The 18,245-nt window shown below is 37.2% G+C and overlaps 1 protein-coding gene across 1 annotated transcript in view; it reads right to left on the bottom strand.

Moving 5' to 3' along the window:
• LOC122794677 (disintegrin and metalloproteinase domain-containing protein 33-like) overlaps positions 1 to 18,245 on the bottom strand; it is a 2,280,125-nt gene that overhangs the window by 1,683,041 nt on the left and 578,839 nt on the right. Inside the window, exon 3 of the mRNA XM_044063306.1 lies at positions 14,134 to 14,210. Within this exon, the coding sequence (XP_043919241.1) occupies positions 14,134 to 14,210 (77 nt within the window). The remainder of the gene's footprint in view (positions 1 to 14,133; positions 14,211 to 18,245) is intronic.

An 18,245-nucleotide genomic window follows, 5' to 3' on the forward strand; every position in this document is an offset into this window, starting at 1 on the left:
AATGTTATTGTTCTCCTATGTTCAGCACCAATTAGACCCATTATAGAGTACAAAGTTCCCTGGGAGGTACCTCTCTTGACATATCAACATAGTTAAAAAGCTCCATAGGTTTCTAACCAAACAGATCTCTGGTCTTAAGAACTTTAGTTATCACAAGAGTCTGGAAGCCCTGTTCCTGTACTTTGTGTCATATAGACTCCAGAGGTATATGTGCCTCACTTACAGTGCCATTAGAGGTCTGGTGATCCTTGACCTATATCTCAGTAAGTCAACCAGTACAACTATTACTAAAATCAGAGACCTGAAGTTTCATCAGAAGTTAAGTAGAACATGATGGAGAGAGATTCATCAACCCCCTGCATCCCCTCTTCTGGAATAAACTTAATTTGCAGGTTAAGCAATGTGATTCAATATGTTCATTCAAGCTAAACCCGGATGACTGGATGGGTAATCTCAAATTTACTCTGGGATTAATTGGTCACTCCCTACTTAAGAAATTATGTATAGCCTCAGTGTGGGAATTGGCAGGGCATACATGGTCATTAAACTAAAATAATCTTGAAATTCCTATGAATTTTAAAGTGGCCCCCAATACAGAGCCCTATGAGACTTCACTTGTAACTCCATTTATTAATAATAACCCTCTACACCATGACTTGTAACCTGTTGCTTTACTGGTATTTTACTTAGCAAGCCACATATAAATTATCATTTAATGCATTTCATTTAATTTAAGTATTTATTTTTATAGGTTTGTATGCAAATACTAGGCTAATTGCCCTTGTGAGCCACTTTAAATCAAGCCAATTTCCTTTTGGTGCTTGAATTAACCCATCCCATTTGGTATGGCTTGTCCTTACCAATCTCACGGTCGATAAATATATATTACCCTAATGAGAATAACTGGGATCATGCCATAAATAATTTGAGGGAACCCATGCATGAGATAAAGCATTTCATCTTTAAACCTTTTCTTCGGTAATAGTACACATATCAGTTATTAAGGAGCATAACATTTCTAAAGCAACCATTTCATTGATAAATGTTTTGGTACATACCAAAATCATCCTCAACTGTGATTTTTCTTTTGCATATTTTTCAATATTTATTGCAAACTGGGAGCCATTATTGAATGCCCAAATGACGTGGATATTCTACAAAAGGGCCTTACAGAAACAGATTCCTGGTGCCAGAGCCATGGGCTCAAGCTTAATGCCAAGAAATGTATAGTTATCCCCTTTGGAAAAAAACATGTATCCGTGAATTACCACATAGGTGGCAGTACACTAAACATCGAAAGTGTGACGAGAGACTTAGGGACACAGGTGGACAGTGGTCTCACTTTCAATAACCACATCGCCACAACAGTCAGAAAATCTTTCTATGTGGCACACCTCATCACTAAGGGCTTTTCATCCAGAAAAAAGGAGGTCATTGTCCCACTGTACTCATCCTTCATTAGACCCATTATAGAGTATAATGCCCCATTTGGTATGTACCTCACAAGACATCTGTAACAGCTGGAAAGGCCACAGAAATACCTCACTAAAAGAATCACAGGCCTAAAGCAGATGCCATATGCTGACCGTCTAAAAAAACTCCAGCTATACTCTGTGGCATATTGTCTACTCAGAGGTGATCTCTGCTTAACATACAAGGCCATGTCAAACCCTGAGCTGTTGGACATGCTCTACTTAAAGAAATCCCAATCCCTCAGAGCCACACGCTCCAGGGATCTAAACCTTATCATCACAATGAACAAAACATGCTGGAGGGATAGGTTCCTGACCCAGAGTCTCCCCATACTCTAGAATAGACTGCCCATACATGTCAAGCAGAGCGCCTCACTGGCCCACTTCAAAAGGAACCTTGATGATTGGATGGGAGATGGGAAATTCACCCCGGGGATCATGTCAGTCACCCTGCTAGACAGGGGCCCAGAGAAGTAAATATTGTGGGAAGAAATATCCAGGGAATTGTTATGGCTAGGCTTGCATAGGCCTTAGAGCCGATAGCCTAGTACCAATCTATGAACCTATGAACCTATATATATATATATATGGGTCTACTATGGATGACTGAACAAGTACAGTTTTGTACCTACCATAAATGTAGATGTTCGAATGTAGACACTGCTGCAGTCATTACACTTGGGTTATCCTGCCATCAGGTGGTCCCGCAGTCGGCCAGAGTTCCAAAGTCTTGGTCTGGCGTCGGTTGCTGTCGCTTCCTCCCTGACGTTAGCTCAACAGGGGTATATAAGATGCAGCCGACGCCATTTTCTTCAGTTTTTCTTGCCCCAGATGTCAGGTGCCTCTAAATATGTAGGCAATTCCAATTGCTAATAAAACATAGATAAGAAAAGCAAAAAACAACTTACAGCTACCAGCAAATACTCCCCATAGGTAGTAAGGGTAGAAGACATAGGTACGTACCAGCCAGTAAGAGGGGAAGGAGGGAGGGTAACCTGGACTGCAGCAGTGTCTACACTCGAACATCTACATTTATGGTAGGTACAAAACTGTACTATGTTCATCGTGTTACACTTCTGCAGTCATTACACTTGGATAGAATCCCAAAGCTGAGGAAGGGTGGCTGGTCCTATAAGGCATTAGGGGTGGCTATAAGGCCCTGCAGCACTGCAGTGGCGAAGCCAGCTCTGGATTTAGAGTATAGAGGCAGATGGTAATGCTTGGTGAAGGTGTGTACAGAACTCCAAGTTGCTGCTTCCAAAATATTCTTGGTAGGTACTCCCCTGAGGTAAGCAGTTGAAGTGGATGTTGCCCTGGTGGAGTGAGAGCTAATGCTGCTAGGTACAGGTTTTCCATGGTATGTGTAGCAGAAACGTATACAATGTCCTATCCATTTTGAAATAGTCTGTTTTGAAATGGCTTTTCCCTGTGCTCCTGCAGCATATGCTACCAATAATTGCTCAGATTTTCTGAAAGCTTTGGTTTTGTCCAAGTAGAAGCGTAACTGCCTGTGAATGTCCAAAGAGTGCAGTAGTCTCTCCCCTTTATTCTGTGGTTTAGGATAAAAAGTTTGCAAGTGAATACTTTGGTTTAGAGCCACACTGGATACCACCTTTGGCATAAAAGTAGGGTTAGTTCGGAAAGACACCCTGTCCTGGTGGAAAATGAGGAAAGGTTCCACTGCCATTAGTGCCTGTAATTCTGAAACTCTTCATGCTGATGTTATTGCCAGGAGTAGAGCAGTTTTCCAAGAGATATATTTTAATTCTGCTATGTTGGCTGGCTCAAAAGGAGGTAAAGTTAGTTCCCCAAAACAAAGTTGAGGTCCCAAGTTGGAGTAGGTGCTCTACGGGGCGGTCTTATGTTTTTAGCCCCTCTGAGGTACTGTTTTAACAGAGGATTAGAGAAAATTGGTGGATCCGTGTTGTAATGAGCAGAGATGGCAGAGGCGTGGATCTTGATGGATGAGAAGGAGAGTACTTTGTCCAGCATCTCAGTTAAGTACTGTAGTATCTGAGGAATGTTTGGGACAAGAGGGAGCTTGTGAGCTTGGTTCCAGGCACAGAATCTCTTCCATTTATCCGAATAGGCTTTCCTGGTACTAGGCCTTCTGGCCTCCAGAATGGCATCCATAACAGCTTTGGAGAGAGGCATTGCTTGCTTGACTAAGGAATCTTCCATGCAGCTAGGTTTAAGGTCTTTAGCTGGCTGTGTAGTATTTGTTTGTTGTGCTGAGTGTGAAGATGTGGGATATGAGGCAAAATCCAGGGTGGTTCTTGTGTTAAGCTCCTTAAGATTGGGTACCAGTGCTGTGTTATCATTCTGAATATTTGTGGATTCATCTCCCATTCGTGAGGATCCATGATGTTTCTGCTTAAGTCGTCTGCCAGTGTGTTCTTCTCTCCTGGCAGGAATTGCACTTGCAGATGAACTTGAAGTTTTATAGCTGTGTTCCATAAGGTCATAGCTTGTCTGCATAGGGGGTAGGAGTGAGTGCCCCCTTGCTTGTTTATGTACCACATAACTGTGGTGTTGTCTGTCTTTAGTAGTAGTTGTCCTGGATGCAGCAGGTCCTTGAAAGCTATAAGCGCATTTTGTACAGCCAGCATCTCTTTTTGATTGATGTGAAGATGCCTTTGTTCTGCGGTCCATGTGCCCTGAATACATTTGCCTGCCATGTGTGCTCCCCAGGCGTAATCCGATGCATCTGTTGTCAGTGTTTGCCTGGCTGTGGGTTGTGTAAAAGGCTGTCCCTTGTTGAGGTGACAAGCTTGAGCCCACCATTGAAACTCCTGTTGAAGGCAAGGAATTAGTGGTATAACTGTTTCCAAACTTTGACAGTGTTGAGGCCATACATTCTTTAGGTACCATTGTAATTTCCTCATATGCAGTCTGGCATATGGAATTAGTAGTACGCAGGATGTCATGTAACCCAAGGCCTGCAGAATTTTTCTTGCAGGGAGCCGGGTCTTTGTTGCCATCAATTGAAAGTATTGAGTCAGTTGTCCTTGTTTGTCTGGTGTGAGATAAGCCATCTGGGCCGTTGTGTTCAAGCTGGCACCCAGGAATATAATCTCTTGTGAGGGCACTAGTTTTGATTTCTTTTCGTTTACTGTGTACCCCAGGCAACTTAATAACTTTTTTACAAATGCCAGATGCTTTAGAAGAATGTCCTTGCTCTCTGCTTGAATCAGGCAGTCATCCAGGTATGGAGAAATTTGAATTCCTTTCTGTCTGCAAAATGCAATTACTGGTGCCAGACACTCTGTGAAGACCCTGGGCGCAGTAGATAAGCCAAAGGGCAGTGCAGAGAATTGGTAGTGCATTGAACCAGCTATGAATCTGAGGTGTCTTCTGCAGTTTTGTCTGATAGGGATATGCAGGTATGCCTCTTTGAGGTCCAAAGTCACGAGCCAAGCTTTCTTGCCCAGCATGGGAAGAAGCTGCTGTAATGTCAACATTTTGAATTTCAGAACATCCAGGTAAGTGTTTAGAGATGAAACATCCAGAATGGGCCTCCAGGCTTTGTCCTTTTTGGGAACTAGAAAGAGTCTTGAGTAAAATCCTTGTTCTTGTTTCTGTGATGGTACTTTTTGAATAGCTCTCATATCCATGAGTGTTGTAATTTGTTTTTGAGCCTCTGCCCATTGATTTGGTGGCAGATTTGGCATTCCTTTTAACCTTGGCAGAGTGTGAAAGTGGAACCTGTAACCTTGAAATACAATGCTGAGAACCCATTTGTCTTTGGTGATCATTTGCCAATTGTGATAGAAGAGTGCCAGTTTTCCTCCCAAGGGGGCTGCCAAGAAGGATTTGTTTGGCAGCTGTAGTGGGAAGTCATTGGAGCTGCTTATTATATGGTTGTGGTTTGTCTTCCCCTTCTTTCTGGCCTGATGCAACCCATTGTCGAGGCCTGTAAGGACCTTGTGTTGGACCTCTACCTCTTGGACTTCTGTATCTTCCCCTTTGAGGTCTGTCTGTAATAGGAAAGGACCAATTCTTAGTTGGCCAGTTTCTGCTAAATCTAGGAGGCTGAACCTGTAAGAAATCCTTTACCGTTTGCATAGATTTTGCCTTATCCTCCATTTTCTTTAATACCTCTTCTGTCTTAACTCCAAATAACACATCCTGCTGCAAAGGTGCATCCAATAACTTTGCTTTAACATGATCTGGTAACGTATGTTCTTTTAACCAAGCATGTCTTCTAATGACAGAGCCTGTAACTGCTGCTCTGCAGGAGGCCTCTAGAGAATCAAAACCACATTGCAAAGTTTGCTTTCCCACTTGTTCAGCTGCATGCAATAAATCCTGCATTTCTTTAAAATTAGGAATATCTGATTCTGGAAGCATTTTTTGTTTTAATTGAGACAGTAAAAATTGCTGATATTTTAGCATGTGAAACTGGCAATTTAAGGCTCTCATTGCTAAAGTTGCAAACGTATATACTTTCTTTCCCCATCTGTCTAATTCTCTGGAATCTCTGTCAGAGGGAACTGGATTCTTGGCTGATAAGGCCTTAACTCCTTTGGGTCCCTGAGAAATAGTTTCAGGGTCAGCGACAGGGCTTTTATACAGAAATTTCTGTGAGTCAGGGACTCTGTAGTATCTGTCAGGTTTAACTGGGGCTGGGGGTAAGGAGTCAGGATTTAGGCTGGATTCAGTATACACATCATCCACAATATCTAACACTGGCAGAATAGCAAGGGGTCTGTGTTGAAGTAATAAAAGGAAGTCTCTGAGCCTTTTCTTGGATTGTGAGTAATCCTGGCCTTCCCAGTGGAAATGCTCCCTCCTGGTATGTAGGGTTTCCCCAAAGGACTAGTACTCAGGTGGTGAGGCTAATGGAATTGATTCCTCAACATCAGAATCCTCATAAGGGGGTAAAGAGTATCCTAGGTCTGAGGATGAATCAGAAGATATGGACACCTGGTCAGATGAGTCATAGTCTGCATCCTGTCTAGGCCTTTTATCAGGAGGGGGATGGGACCCGCTGATCAGAGTAATTAGGTCTTCGGCCATTTTGAGAATTTGTTTTTTAGGCATGGAGGCCTGTCCTGGAGAATGCTGTATTTGTTTCTTTGACTTTAAAGGAGGCTTAGACTTAGCTGAGGGTTTAATGCTTAACTGAGTAGGTCTGAAGACACCCTCTGTAGCTGTGGGTTGCTCAGCTACTCCGGATCCCTCTGAATGGTTAGTCTCGGTAGGCTGAAGAGGTTGTGCATCCAAAGGCCCAGCCATCTCCACGTGGGAGTCAGAGGCAGCTTGTGGTTCTACAGAAGCGGTCATCATGGGATGCAAAGGCATCTCGCTGAAAACTGGAGAACCGGTGACTGGCCTAGAAGAGGCTTCATCGTCAGTTTTGGGCCTCGGAGGCCTATACTTGTCTTTGCGCTTTTTGTGTATTCCTGTCATCGGAAGTTCCGATGGCATGGTATAATTGAATTTTCTACCAAAATAATGTCGGGCAAAATCAAACTGACATTTAATAGTGCACTTGTTAAACCTAGCACAAAACCGGCAACCAGTAACATTGTGGTCAGGGCCTAGGCATGGGGTACAATAGGAATGGAAATCCTTATGAGGTATTTGCTTCCCACAAGAAATACAGTTATTAACTTTTACTGACATCGGTCTGAGGCAAGAAAAAGTTTCCCCAACGGGGTACTTAGCTTTGTAGAAGACTTCGGGTCTGGATTCGGAATGAAAATCTCAGGAGACGGACGACCGGCACTTGCGAACTGCTTTTGCTTCGGGCACCGCGCGGCAAGAAAGACTGAAGAAAATGGCATCGGCTGCATCTTATATACCCCTGTCACACTGACTTCAGGGAGGAGGCTACAGCAACCGACGCCGGACCAAGACTTTGGAACTCTGGCCGACTGCGGGACCGCCTGACGGCAGGATAACCCAAGTGTAATGACTGCAGCAGTGTAACACGATGAACAAACATCTCACTTGATTGAAAATTAAATTACTAGGACCACTTCACTGAAAGCTCACTTCACTGAAAACTCACTTGACTGAAACTCATTTCGTTGAAAGTTATTAATGGCCTTTTCCCTACTGTAGTGTAACCCTGGAGTTAGTATATAAAGTAAGGGGGGGTGGGAGGCAAAGCCCCCCACATATCTTGGTTATATATTCTCTTTTGGAAACAGTTATTTATTGCACTTGTAAGTATCACTGTGTATTGTTTAAAATGTTTATAATATGTGGGTGGCTATGCCACCACACATCCCCAATGTGGGGGGACTGTCCACCCCACCCCACCCTTACTTTATATACTAACTCCAGGGTTGCACTATAGTGGAGAAAAGGTCATTTATAACTTTCAACGAAATGAGTTTCAAAGAAATGAGTTTCAGTGAAGTGAGCTTTCGGTGAAGTGGTCCTAGTAATTTCATTTTCAGTCAAGTGAGTTTTCAATCAACTGTAGTAGACCCACACCTGATAGTTGAGAATCCCAATGCTGAGAACACCGACATGTTAAGGTAAGTGTGCGATAGGGATGGACGTTAGGGTCAGGGTGTGGGTAAGGTAAGTATGTGATAGTGACGGGCATTAGGGTAGGGTGTGGGTCAGGTAAGTGTGCGATAGTGACGGACTTTAGGTTTAGGGGCAGGTTAAGTGAGTTAGGGTTAGGGTGCGGGTAAGGTAAGTGTGCGATAGTGATGGACTTGAGGGTTAGGGGTGGAATAAGTGAGTTAGGGTTAGGATGCAGGTAAGGTAAGTGTGCAATAGTGACGGACCTTAGGGTTAGGGTTTGGGTTAAGGTTAGTGCATAGATAGTTGTGTATGTAAGGTTTAGTGTAGGTTTGTAAGGTTTTTGGTGTGCTTGTGTTGTGTGTGTGTTTTTCGGGAAGGGTATTTGTTTTGTTGATTGTCAGGATTTTGGTTTGTTGGGCATGTGAAGTTTCGTGCTTTTGAATTTTCTTTTTTTGTTGTTTTTTTCGTGTTGGTTATTTCATTGTTGGTGTTTTGGCGTGTCAGTGTTATCAGGTAGACTCATATATATATATTTATATATATACACACATACATATACATTTTTTGTGGAATGTGCATATAAGTAAACCTTTGGTACATGCATTTATAGTGGTGCTCATTATACAATCATATCCACTATTATTTCTACCTACTTACAATCATTCCACATTTAATAGCTGTATTTATTTTAGTTATTTATTTCAGTTTGATACTGACTTAGGATCATGGGGACCAGTGTTACTTCAGGCACCAGTCCTTACATTACATTACAGCACAGAATAACAATAACACATTCAAAAGCAGAAATGTGTCAAACTGGGCACATTGAACTGGATAACTTAGCTTTGTGAAGGAGCAAGACTATCTGCTCCACCATTGTGCCAATTTAATAATTACAATTAATGAAATAGTTAAGTACAATGTTATACTCCAACATAACATAAAAGTGGGTGGGTTCTAAAGGTTTCATCAATGAAAGGAAAATAATTATTCACCCATTTTATATATTTTGCCTGACTGTAACATCTCATATTCAAAAGAATGAATTTTTAATGATGTTCACACCTAGATTTAAACCTGCTTCTGTGCTTCATTCTTACCAGTTTTAAACAGTTATATACACCCAGTGTCATATTTGAATCAAATTTCAAAAATGTTGCTTTTCTTGCTATTAATTCCAGATGGATATTGATTTACCAGTAGTTTTACCTAATTAAAATAATTTATAGATTCCTGTCATCCAGCTAAACATCAGAACAAGTGACCAGCAAGAGAATGTCATCCGCTCAAACTATAAGTACATAACACATATCAGAACACCTACTGGTATGATGCAGTTATGCTTTCCTTGAAAAAAAACATCAATACAATTTTGTCAAGTGTTTAAATGTCTTTCAATATCAGTTTTTGTGGGAGGGGGCTCTGAATTCCTTCATGTACCCTTGCCTCATTGTAACTAATATTCCACAACATAGGAGTAAGAAACAAATCCCTCCCTGCAGCCACTTCAATTATATGTATTTTTTGATTGGTCAGAGTTGTAATTCACCTGAATGATTTCACTAAATGAAAAGTGAATACCAAAATCAGTTTATCCAAGAGTAGGACTAGACAATATTCAGTCAATCTAAATCCCCTCAACTTTAGAATTGTGCTCCTTCTAGATGGATGATATTCAAAATAAGCTATGGAGGTATTTCAGAAGCTAAGTAATGTCATAGGCTTTACAGCCCATGTGTTATCAACAATTTCCCATGCCCTGATAAGTTCTATGGACATGGTCAAAGTAATCTGACCATTGCCCACTAAACTGAAAATAAGCTTTATGCCAATGTTTGTGCCCAGTACATATTACAAATTAACATAAACTAGGCTTTGATGGATTTAGTATTTCTGGTTAGAAAGGCAGAAATGTATTTATCTTGCTTTTCCGTGTAAGTCAATGTTTCATATAGCAGAACTGTCTTACTTATATTCTAAGTTGATTAAATATTATACTGCCTGGAAATGGAAAGAAAGAAAGATCATGTCATATATGTAATGGATTAACTTTTCTGTGCTGTAAAGGTTTTAAATTCAAATATTAACAGTGCAGATTTATTGAACATTTTGGTTGATGAATAACAGTTGCTTAAGCAGTAGAGTGTATCTACATTTAATTATTTAACATTTGTTTACCAGGAAAGGCAAACTACGACAGCGTTGATTTTCAGTGGAGGCCCAGAGAGAAATGTTCCAGACTCATGTCTTTGGAATGTGGCAGGAAACCGGAGTTCCAAGAGGAAACCCATGTGAACACAATGAGGACATGCAGACTCCACACAGAAGGCATACCAGCCTAGAATCGAACCAGAGAACCTCTTGCTGTTAGGTGACAACATTAACCACTGCACCACTGTGCTTCCGAATACACACACACACACACACACACACACACACACACACACACACACACACACACACACACACACACACACACACACACACACACACACACACACACACACACACACACACACACACACACACACACACACACACACACACACACACACACACACACACACACACACACACACACAAAGTCCCAGAGTATGAACTCACAATTCATGTTTTGTTTATAACAACATTGCTGCTTGATAATTCTTAGTAATCCTGTAAAACAAACTGTTTCAATATCTTATGTTACGTTACAGAAATCATTCATGGGAAGGAGTGAGTTATGATGATATTTACTCATTTGTGGCATAATGTGGTGACGAGTCCACAAATTAAATGATAAAAATCCATAAGACAGTTGTGAATCATTTCTAACATAACTCACACTTTATCATGGATTATTGCTACTATATAATATGTTGGATTTAAACATAATACTATAGTGTAACACTAATGTTGTATTCTGCTATAGTTTACACATTCTTATGTATAACAAAGGCTTTTCTTGCATTTTACTGTGTATGTGTTTTTCTGTTTCTTCTACTGTTAAATATTTATATGTTTTATTTATTTATCTACATATTGTAGTTAGGCTGTCTTCTGCATTACCTTAATGACTGGTAAGAATGACTGAATGCACTTTTTTTTTCTTTTGACTTCTTTGTCATTCATACTCTGAATGAATACTGCCTTGCAGAGCTTGTAAAGAGGGGTACATTCATGTTCAAACTCAGCCCCTGAGCACTGTTGATTAAATGACTAGCTCAGAGTCTTACAGTAGGCAAATAGAGGCTGAGGAAATCAAACCCTGGCCCACAGTCATATGAAGACAGCAGGAATCAAACCTGAAACCACAAGACTTATTGTAACACTCTCATGTGTAGGAGAGTCAATGAGATGAAGGGTTTTATATATGGTTAAAGCTGTGCAAAAGACATCATCAAGTATGACAGAATAATACTTTTCATTTATAAAACAGATACGACTTAACAGTCATTTGTCACAGTACCCTTAGGAGCTACCATTCTTTCACGTCTGTTTTCGTAAAAGTAAATTTTGATTATGATTATGTCATCCAGAATGCACAAGTGCACATTTTCAGTTTTGAGACCAGTCTATTATTATTATAATTCCAACCTAAAACATTGTCTAATGCCATCTGCTGATCTGCATCCATTTTATGTCATTAGATGTGGATGTAATTCCCTCTGACTTGTAGTTGTCCACTTAGTCAATATGTGGGGGAAGCTATGAAGATGTTGCACAATTATATGTTTAACAATTAGTATTAAGGAATGCTGCTCAGGACAACTCACCAATCAGAAGAAAGATCACCCACCTCCAACCTTTGGATACATCATTCTAGTTAAACTGTCATCCTATGATGATACAAAAATGTACTTTTGCAGACTTTAAAATGGCCAAGCTATCCCCATGGAGAATAGTATAGAATCCTTTACTCACAGCAAGCTATTCACCTGTACTCACTAAACTGCAGTACAACAATCTAACCATTTAGTTATTTACACATTGGTAAATTGTTGACAAATATGTGCTGGTGTTTATCAATGAAAAAAGAGAATTTAATTCCCTCCAATAATATATTCAGAAGCATGGTTTAATAAATTTCTTCAGTTTTTATTTATTTGTGTACACATTTGTTACTACCTCCAGGAGGATACATTTTCCAGTCCCTCCGTATATTTTTGTCACTTCTACTTAGGATGTAATTGTCACCATCTCTTGTAAAACTTTGGAGCTGTCTTTATACCACTGATAACCAGCCTTTCCTTAACACTTGCATCCATGCAACCTTGACTTTCTCTGCAGCTTTGTTCTGATACTTAATATGATCACATTTCAGTGACCCTGTGTAACTTCGGTGGTCCACGCATTTTTCTTGTGTATGTCTCAGTGTCTTGAAACATTTAATGCCAAAAGCTTATTCTTTGAAGAAAGAACAGAATATCATAACTTCTGAATCTCTATGTCATGTTACCCGGAAGTGGTTCTGTATTACATGGTAGCAGCCATCATCCCTTGCATATTATGAAAGCTATTCCCTACACAGAACTAAATAGGGTAAACAGATTGTGCAGTAATGCTATAGTTAAGGAGAAGGAACTTTTGGCAACTTGTAATAAATTTATACAAAGGGGTTACAATCAATATAACATAAATCAGAGTTTGGATAAAGTTAAAAAATGTGGAAGGTATTATCCTGGGGGGGCATGGAATACAACACAGGATAATAAGGAGAATGTATATTTTGTTTCTACTTTTTCTATAGCTTCTAATAGTGTTAAAAATTATGTTTTAAATAGTTGGAAGCTATTGCAAAAGGAAGTAGAGTGTTTAAAAAACAAAAATATAGTTTTTTCATACCGTAGGGGCAGAAATATACAAGATTTTTTGATACATAGCAGGTTTAGAATGGTATATCAGCCAATGTTGTCACAGGTCAAGGAATATGGAACAAAGAAATGTGGGAAATGTACTATTTGTAAGTTTATTGTAAAACAATTTCATCAGATTAATAATACTGCATTTGAAATAAAGGGAAACTATGATTGTAATTCCATGGCAGTAATATATGGAATTGAGTGTGGCTGTAAAAAGTTTTATGTCGGGGAGACGAAAAGAACACTGGCATGTAGGATAAAGGAACATGTAAGGACATTTTAAAAATAGGAGACCAGCCCTTTGGCAGGGCATTTTTTGAAGTATCATGAGGGAAAGGTGGAAAATTTAAAGGTGTCAGTATTAGATAGTATTGAGAATTTGAAGTATTTGAATGAAAATCTATAAAACAAATACTTAGGAAGAAGGAATTATATTTTATATTAAAATTTAATACGCTCAAACCAAATGGTTTGAATAGCGATTGTTCATGGAAAAGTTTGCTGTAATGCATGTCTGTTAGAAACATAGCATTTCACTGCAATTTTATTTGTTCTGTTTTTTTAAGAAAATGTATGAATAAGTTGATTGAATAATTGTATATAATTAGTGTGTGATAGTAGGTGTATAAAAGAATGGTTAATTGTGTGGTTCAGGGAATTATCTACTCTGAAAAGGCTTTTTGCCGAGGTGCTAGAGAAGAGAATAGAAGTGTGTTTTTTCGTGCTATTGAATGAAACTATAACCTTTGGATTAAACCTTTTACAAAATTGCAACGGAGTCTTCTTTCGTGTGGTATTACAACAGTTTTCTTGAATTTTGGTGGTTTTTGATAAATATGTGCTGGTGTTTATCAATTAAAAAAGATAATTTAATTCCTTCCAATAATATATTCAGAAGCATGGTTTAATAAATTTCTTCAGTTTTTATTTATTTGTGTGCACATTTGTTACTACCTCCAGGAGGATACATTTTCCAGTCCCTCAGTATATTTTTGTCACTTGTCACTCAGGATGTCATTGTCACCATCTCTTGTAAAACTTTGGAGCTGTCTTTATACCACTGATAACCAGCCTTTCCTTAACACTTGCATCCATGCAACCTTGACTTTCTCTGCAGCTTTGTTCTGATACTTAATATGATCACATTTCAGTGACCCTGTGTAACTTCGGTGGTCCATGCATTTTTCTTGTGTATGTCTCAGTGTCTTGAAACATTTAATGCCAAAAGCTTATTCTTTGAAGAAAGAACAGAATATCATAACTTCTGAATCTCTATGTCATGTTAACCATCTTTTCCACTTAATACCTTTCTTATAAACATAAAAACAACTTACCTGTTCTGTTCAACCTCCAAGACAAGTTCCTTGCCATCAACGGTCACTGTAATCTCGCCTCTTGCTGGATATCTTTTCTGTTGGCCAACATAAAGAAAAGAAGAAAAATAGTGAGGCTGCAACTCCTGATATTAGTTGATAAGACGAATAAAGTTTGTTATGTATTTGTTAGCCTGATATTAGTTGATAAGACAAATAAAGTTTGTTATGTATTTGTTAGCCTGATATTAGTTGATAAGACGAATAAAGTATGTTATGTATTTGTCAGCCTGATATTAGTTGCTAAGACAAATAAAGTTTGTTATGTATTTGTTAGCCTGATATTAGTTGATAAGATGAATAAAGTTTGTTATGTATTTGTTAGCCTGATATTAGTTGCTAAGATGAATAAAGTTTGTTATGTATTTGTTAGCCTGATATTAGTTGATAAGACGAATAAAGTTTGTTATGTATTTGTTAGCCTGATATTAGTTGCTAAGACGAATAAAGTTTGTTATGTATTTGTTAGCCTGATATTAGTTGATAAGACGAATAAAGTTTGTTATGTATTTGTTAGCCTGATATTAGTTGCTAAGACGAATAAAGTTTGTTATGTATTTGTTAGCCTATTAGTTGCTAAGATGAATAAAGTTTGTTATGTATTTGTTAGCCTGATATTAGTTGCTAAGACGAATAAAGTTTGTTATGTATTTGTTAGCCTGATATTAGTTGATAAGACGAATAAAGTTTGTTATGTATTTGTTAGCCTGATATTAGTTGATAAGACGAATAAAGTTTATGTATTTGTTAGCCTGATATTAGTTGATAAGACGAATAAAGTTTGTTATGTATGATAAGACGAATAAAGTTTGTTATGTATTTGTTAGCCTGATATTAGTTGATAAGACGAATAAAGTTTGTTATGTATTTGTTAGCCTGATATTAGTTGATAAGACGAATAAAGTTTGTTATGTATTTGTTAGCCTGATATTAGTTGATAAGACGAATAAAGTTTGTTATGTATTTGTTAGCCTGATATTAGTTGATAAGACGAATAAAGTTTGTTATGTATTTGTTAGCCTGATATTAGTTGCTAAGACGAATAAAGTTTGTTATGTATTTGTTAGCCTGATATTAGTTGATAAGATGAATAAAGTTTGTTATGTATTTGTTAGCCTGATATTAGTTGCTAAGATGAATAAAGTTTGTTATGTATTTGTTAGCCTGATATTAGTTGATAAGACGAATAAAGTTTGTTATGTATTTGTTAGCCTGATATTAGTTGATAAGATGAATAAAGTTTGTTATGTATTTGTTAGCCTGATATTAGTTAAGACAAATAAAGTTTGTTATGTATTTGTTAGCCTGATATTAGTTGATAAGACGAATAAAGTTTGTTATGTATTTGTTAGCCTGATATTAGTTGATAAGACAAATAAAGTTTGTTATGTATTTGTTAGCCTGATATTAGTTGATAAGACGAATAAAGTTTGTTATGTATTTGTTAGCCTGATATTAGTTGCTAAGATGAATAAAGTTTGTTATGTATTTGTTAGCCTGATATTAGTTGCTAAGATGAATAAAGTTTGTTATGTATTTGTTAGCCTGATATTAGTTGATAAGATGAATAAAGTTTGTTATGTATTTGTTAGCCTGATATTAGTTGATAAGACGAATAAAGTTTGTTATGTATTTGTTAGCCTGATATTAGTTGCTAAGATGAATAAAGTTTGTTATGTATTTGTTAGCCTGATATTAGTTGATAAGACGAATAAAGTTTGTTATGTATTTGTTAGCCTGATATTAGTTGATAAGATGAATAAAGTTTGTTATGTATTTGTTAGCCTGATATTAGTTGATAAGACAAATAAAGTTTGTTATGTATTTGTTAGCCTGATATTAGTTGCTAAGACGAATAAAGTTTGTTATGTATTTGTTAGCCTGATATTAGTTGCTAAGACATAATAAAGTTTGTTATGTATTTGTTAGCCTGATATTAGTTGATAAGACGAATAAAGTTTGTTATGTATTTGTTAGCCTGATATTAGTTGATAAGACGAATAAAGTTTGTTATGTATTTGTTAGCCTGATATTAGTTGATAAGACGAATAAAGTTTGTTATGTATTTGTTAGCCTGATATTAGTTGATAAGACGAATAAAGTTTGTTATGTATTTGTTAGCCTGATATTAGTTGATAAGACGAATAAAGTTTGTTATGTATTTGTTAGCCTGATATTAGTTGATAAGACGAATAAAGTTTGTTATGTATGATAGCCTGATATTAGTTGATAAGACTAGGACGAATAAAGTTTGTTATGTATTTGTTAGCCTGATATTAGTTGATAAGACAAATAAAGTTTGTTATGTATTTGTTAGCCTGATATTAGTTGCTAAGACGAATAAAGTTTGTTATGTATTTGTTAGCCTGATATTAGTTGATAAGATGAATAAAGTTTGTTATGTATTTGTTAGCCTGATATTAGTTGCTAAGACGAATAAAGTTTGTTATGTATTTGTTAGCCTGATATTAGTTGATAAGACGAATAAAGTTTGTTATGTATTTGTTAGCCTGATATTAGTTGATAAGACGAATAAAGTTTGTTATGTATTTGTTAGCCTGATATTAGTTGATAAGACGAATAAAGTTTGTTATGTATTTGTTAGCCTGATATTAGTTGCTAAGACGAATAAAGTTTGTTATGTATTTGTTAGCCTGATATTAGTTGATAAGACGAATAAAGTTTGTTATGTATTTGTTAGCCTGATATTAGTTGCTAAGACGAATAAAGTTTGTTATGTATTTGTTAGCCTGATATTAGTTGATAAGACGAATAAAGTTTGTTATGTATTTGTTAGCCTGATATTAGTTGATAAGACGAATAAAGTTTGTTATGTATTTGTTAGCCTGATATTAGTTGATAAGACGAATAAAGTTTGTTATGTATTTGTTAGCTTTGACTGGGAAGGTCTTACTTGGCAGAGCCCAGAATAATAAAACTACAGACATTATTCATTTCTCTGAAATATACGGATAGCAAAGAGTTAGGCCATATTGCACCATATTACAAAGATGACATACTTTTAGAATTCCCTGGCTCAAAAATACTTTACAGACAAAAGCATGCTATAAGCAAAAAAAAAATATGTAGACATAGTAAATCATATCCTATGTGATTGTAACCATGACAGAATGCAAATAAAAGACAAAGCTATCCCTGATGACATTTATTCATATTTTTTATTCATGTTTTCTTGGTCAGGTTAGCTTTAGCTGCACTGAGACAGGCCCATTTTTAGAGAGGACTTCGAGAGAAATGTTCCAGAAGTGAGATAATATTCAACTAAGACAAACTTGAATAAACAAAATAGTCTTTACAAAATACAAAATCCTAAACGTAGTTAGCAAACTGCATCAGGGACTGTGTATGGTACTATGTAAAAACTTATATTGTGGCAGAATATGAATATCAAAAGCAGTGCTTTAAAAGAAACATTCACCGTAAATATAACTATGGCTAGTAATGCATGATAGCCATAGCCAAGTTGTGTTTTCACTGCTGATAACCTGCAAGTACATGCAAGTTTAGCTAACTAAGCCTTGAGCAATAGTGATCAGCTAAATCCCTTGCCCCTGAATGCTTTGATAATAGGAAATTACTTGCATCATGCTCTGAAAACATACATCATATGATATGCAATAGCCCAAAAATATTGTAAGTCATACAAAAATAAGAAATAAAACATTATGTTCTTCCTTAAATGTTTTTCTGCATACTGGCTGTACTGCCAAAAGTGTACCTAGTATTACTGATTTTACATTTCAGATTTATTAAAGAAAAATCTTATTTTTGGCAAGATAACTAGAATTCTGCCTAATGGGTTGTATCTCAGCAATCATACATGACAGATCTGTGGTATCAAAGCAAAGTTATTCATCTCTTTGAGAGTGATCCAATAATATAAGATATACAACTGTACAGTACTATAATTTGGAGATGTTTACACAATTATGGAAATATGATGCACTTATATTTTAATGTTTCAAACAATTCACTGAATAGATTCATGCTATGAATCTGCTTTTACTATTCCTTTTTTACTACACATTCTGTTATTCTAGGCCTATTCTTAA

This window comes from Protopterus annectens, chromosome 2.part1 (genome assembly GCF_019279795.1).
Source record: "Protopterus annectens isolate FY-2018-M chromosome 2.part1, PAN1.0, whole genome shotgun sequence".
NCBI lineage: Eukaryota > Metazoa > Chordata > Ceratodontiformes > Protopteridae > Protopterus > Protopterus annectens.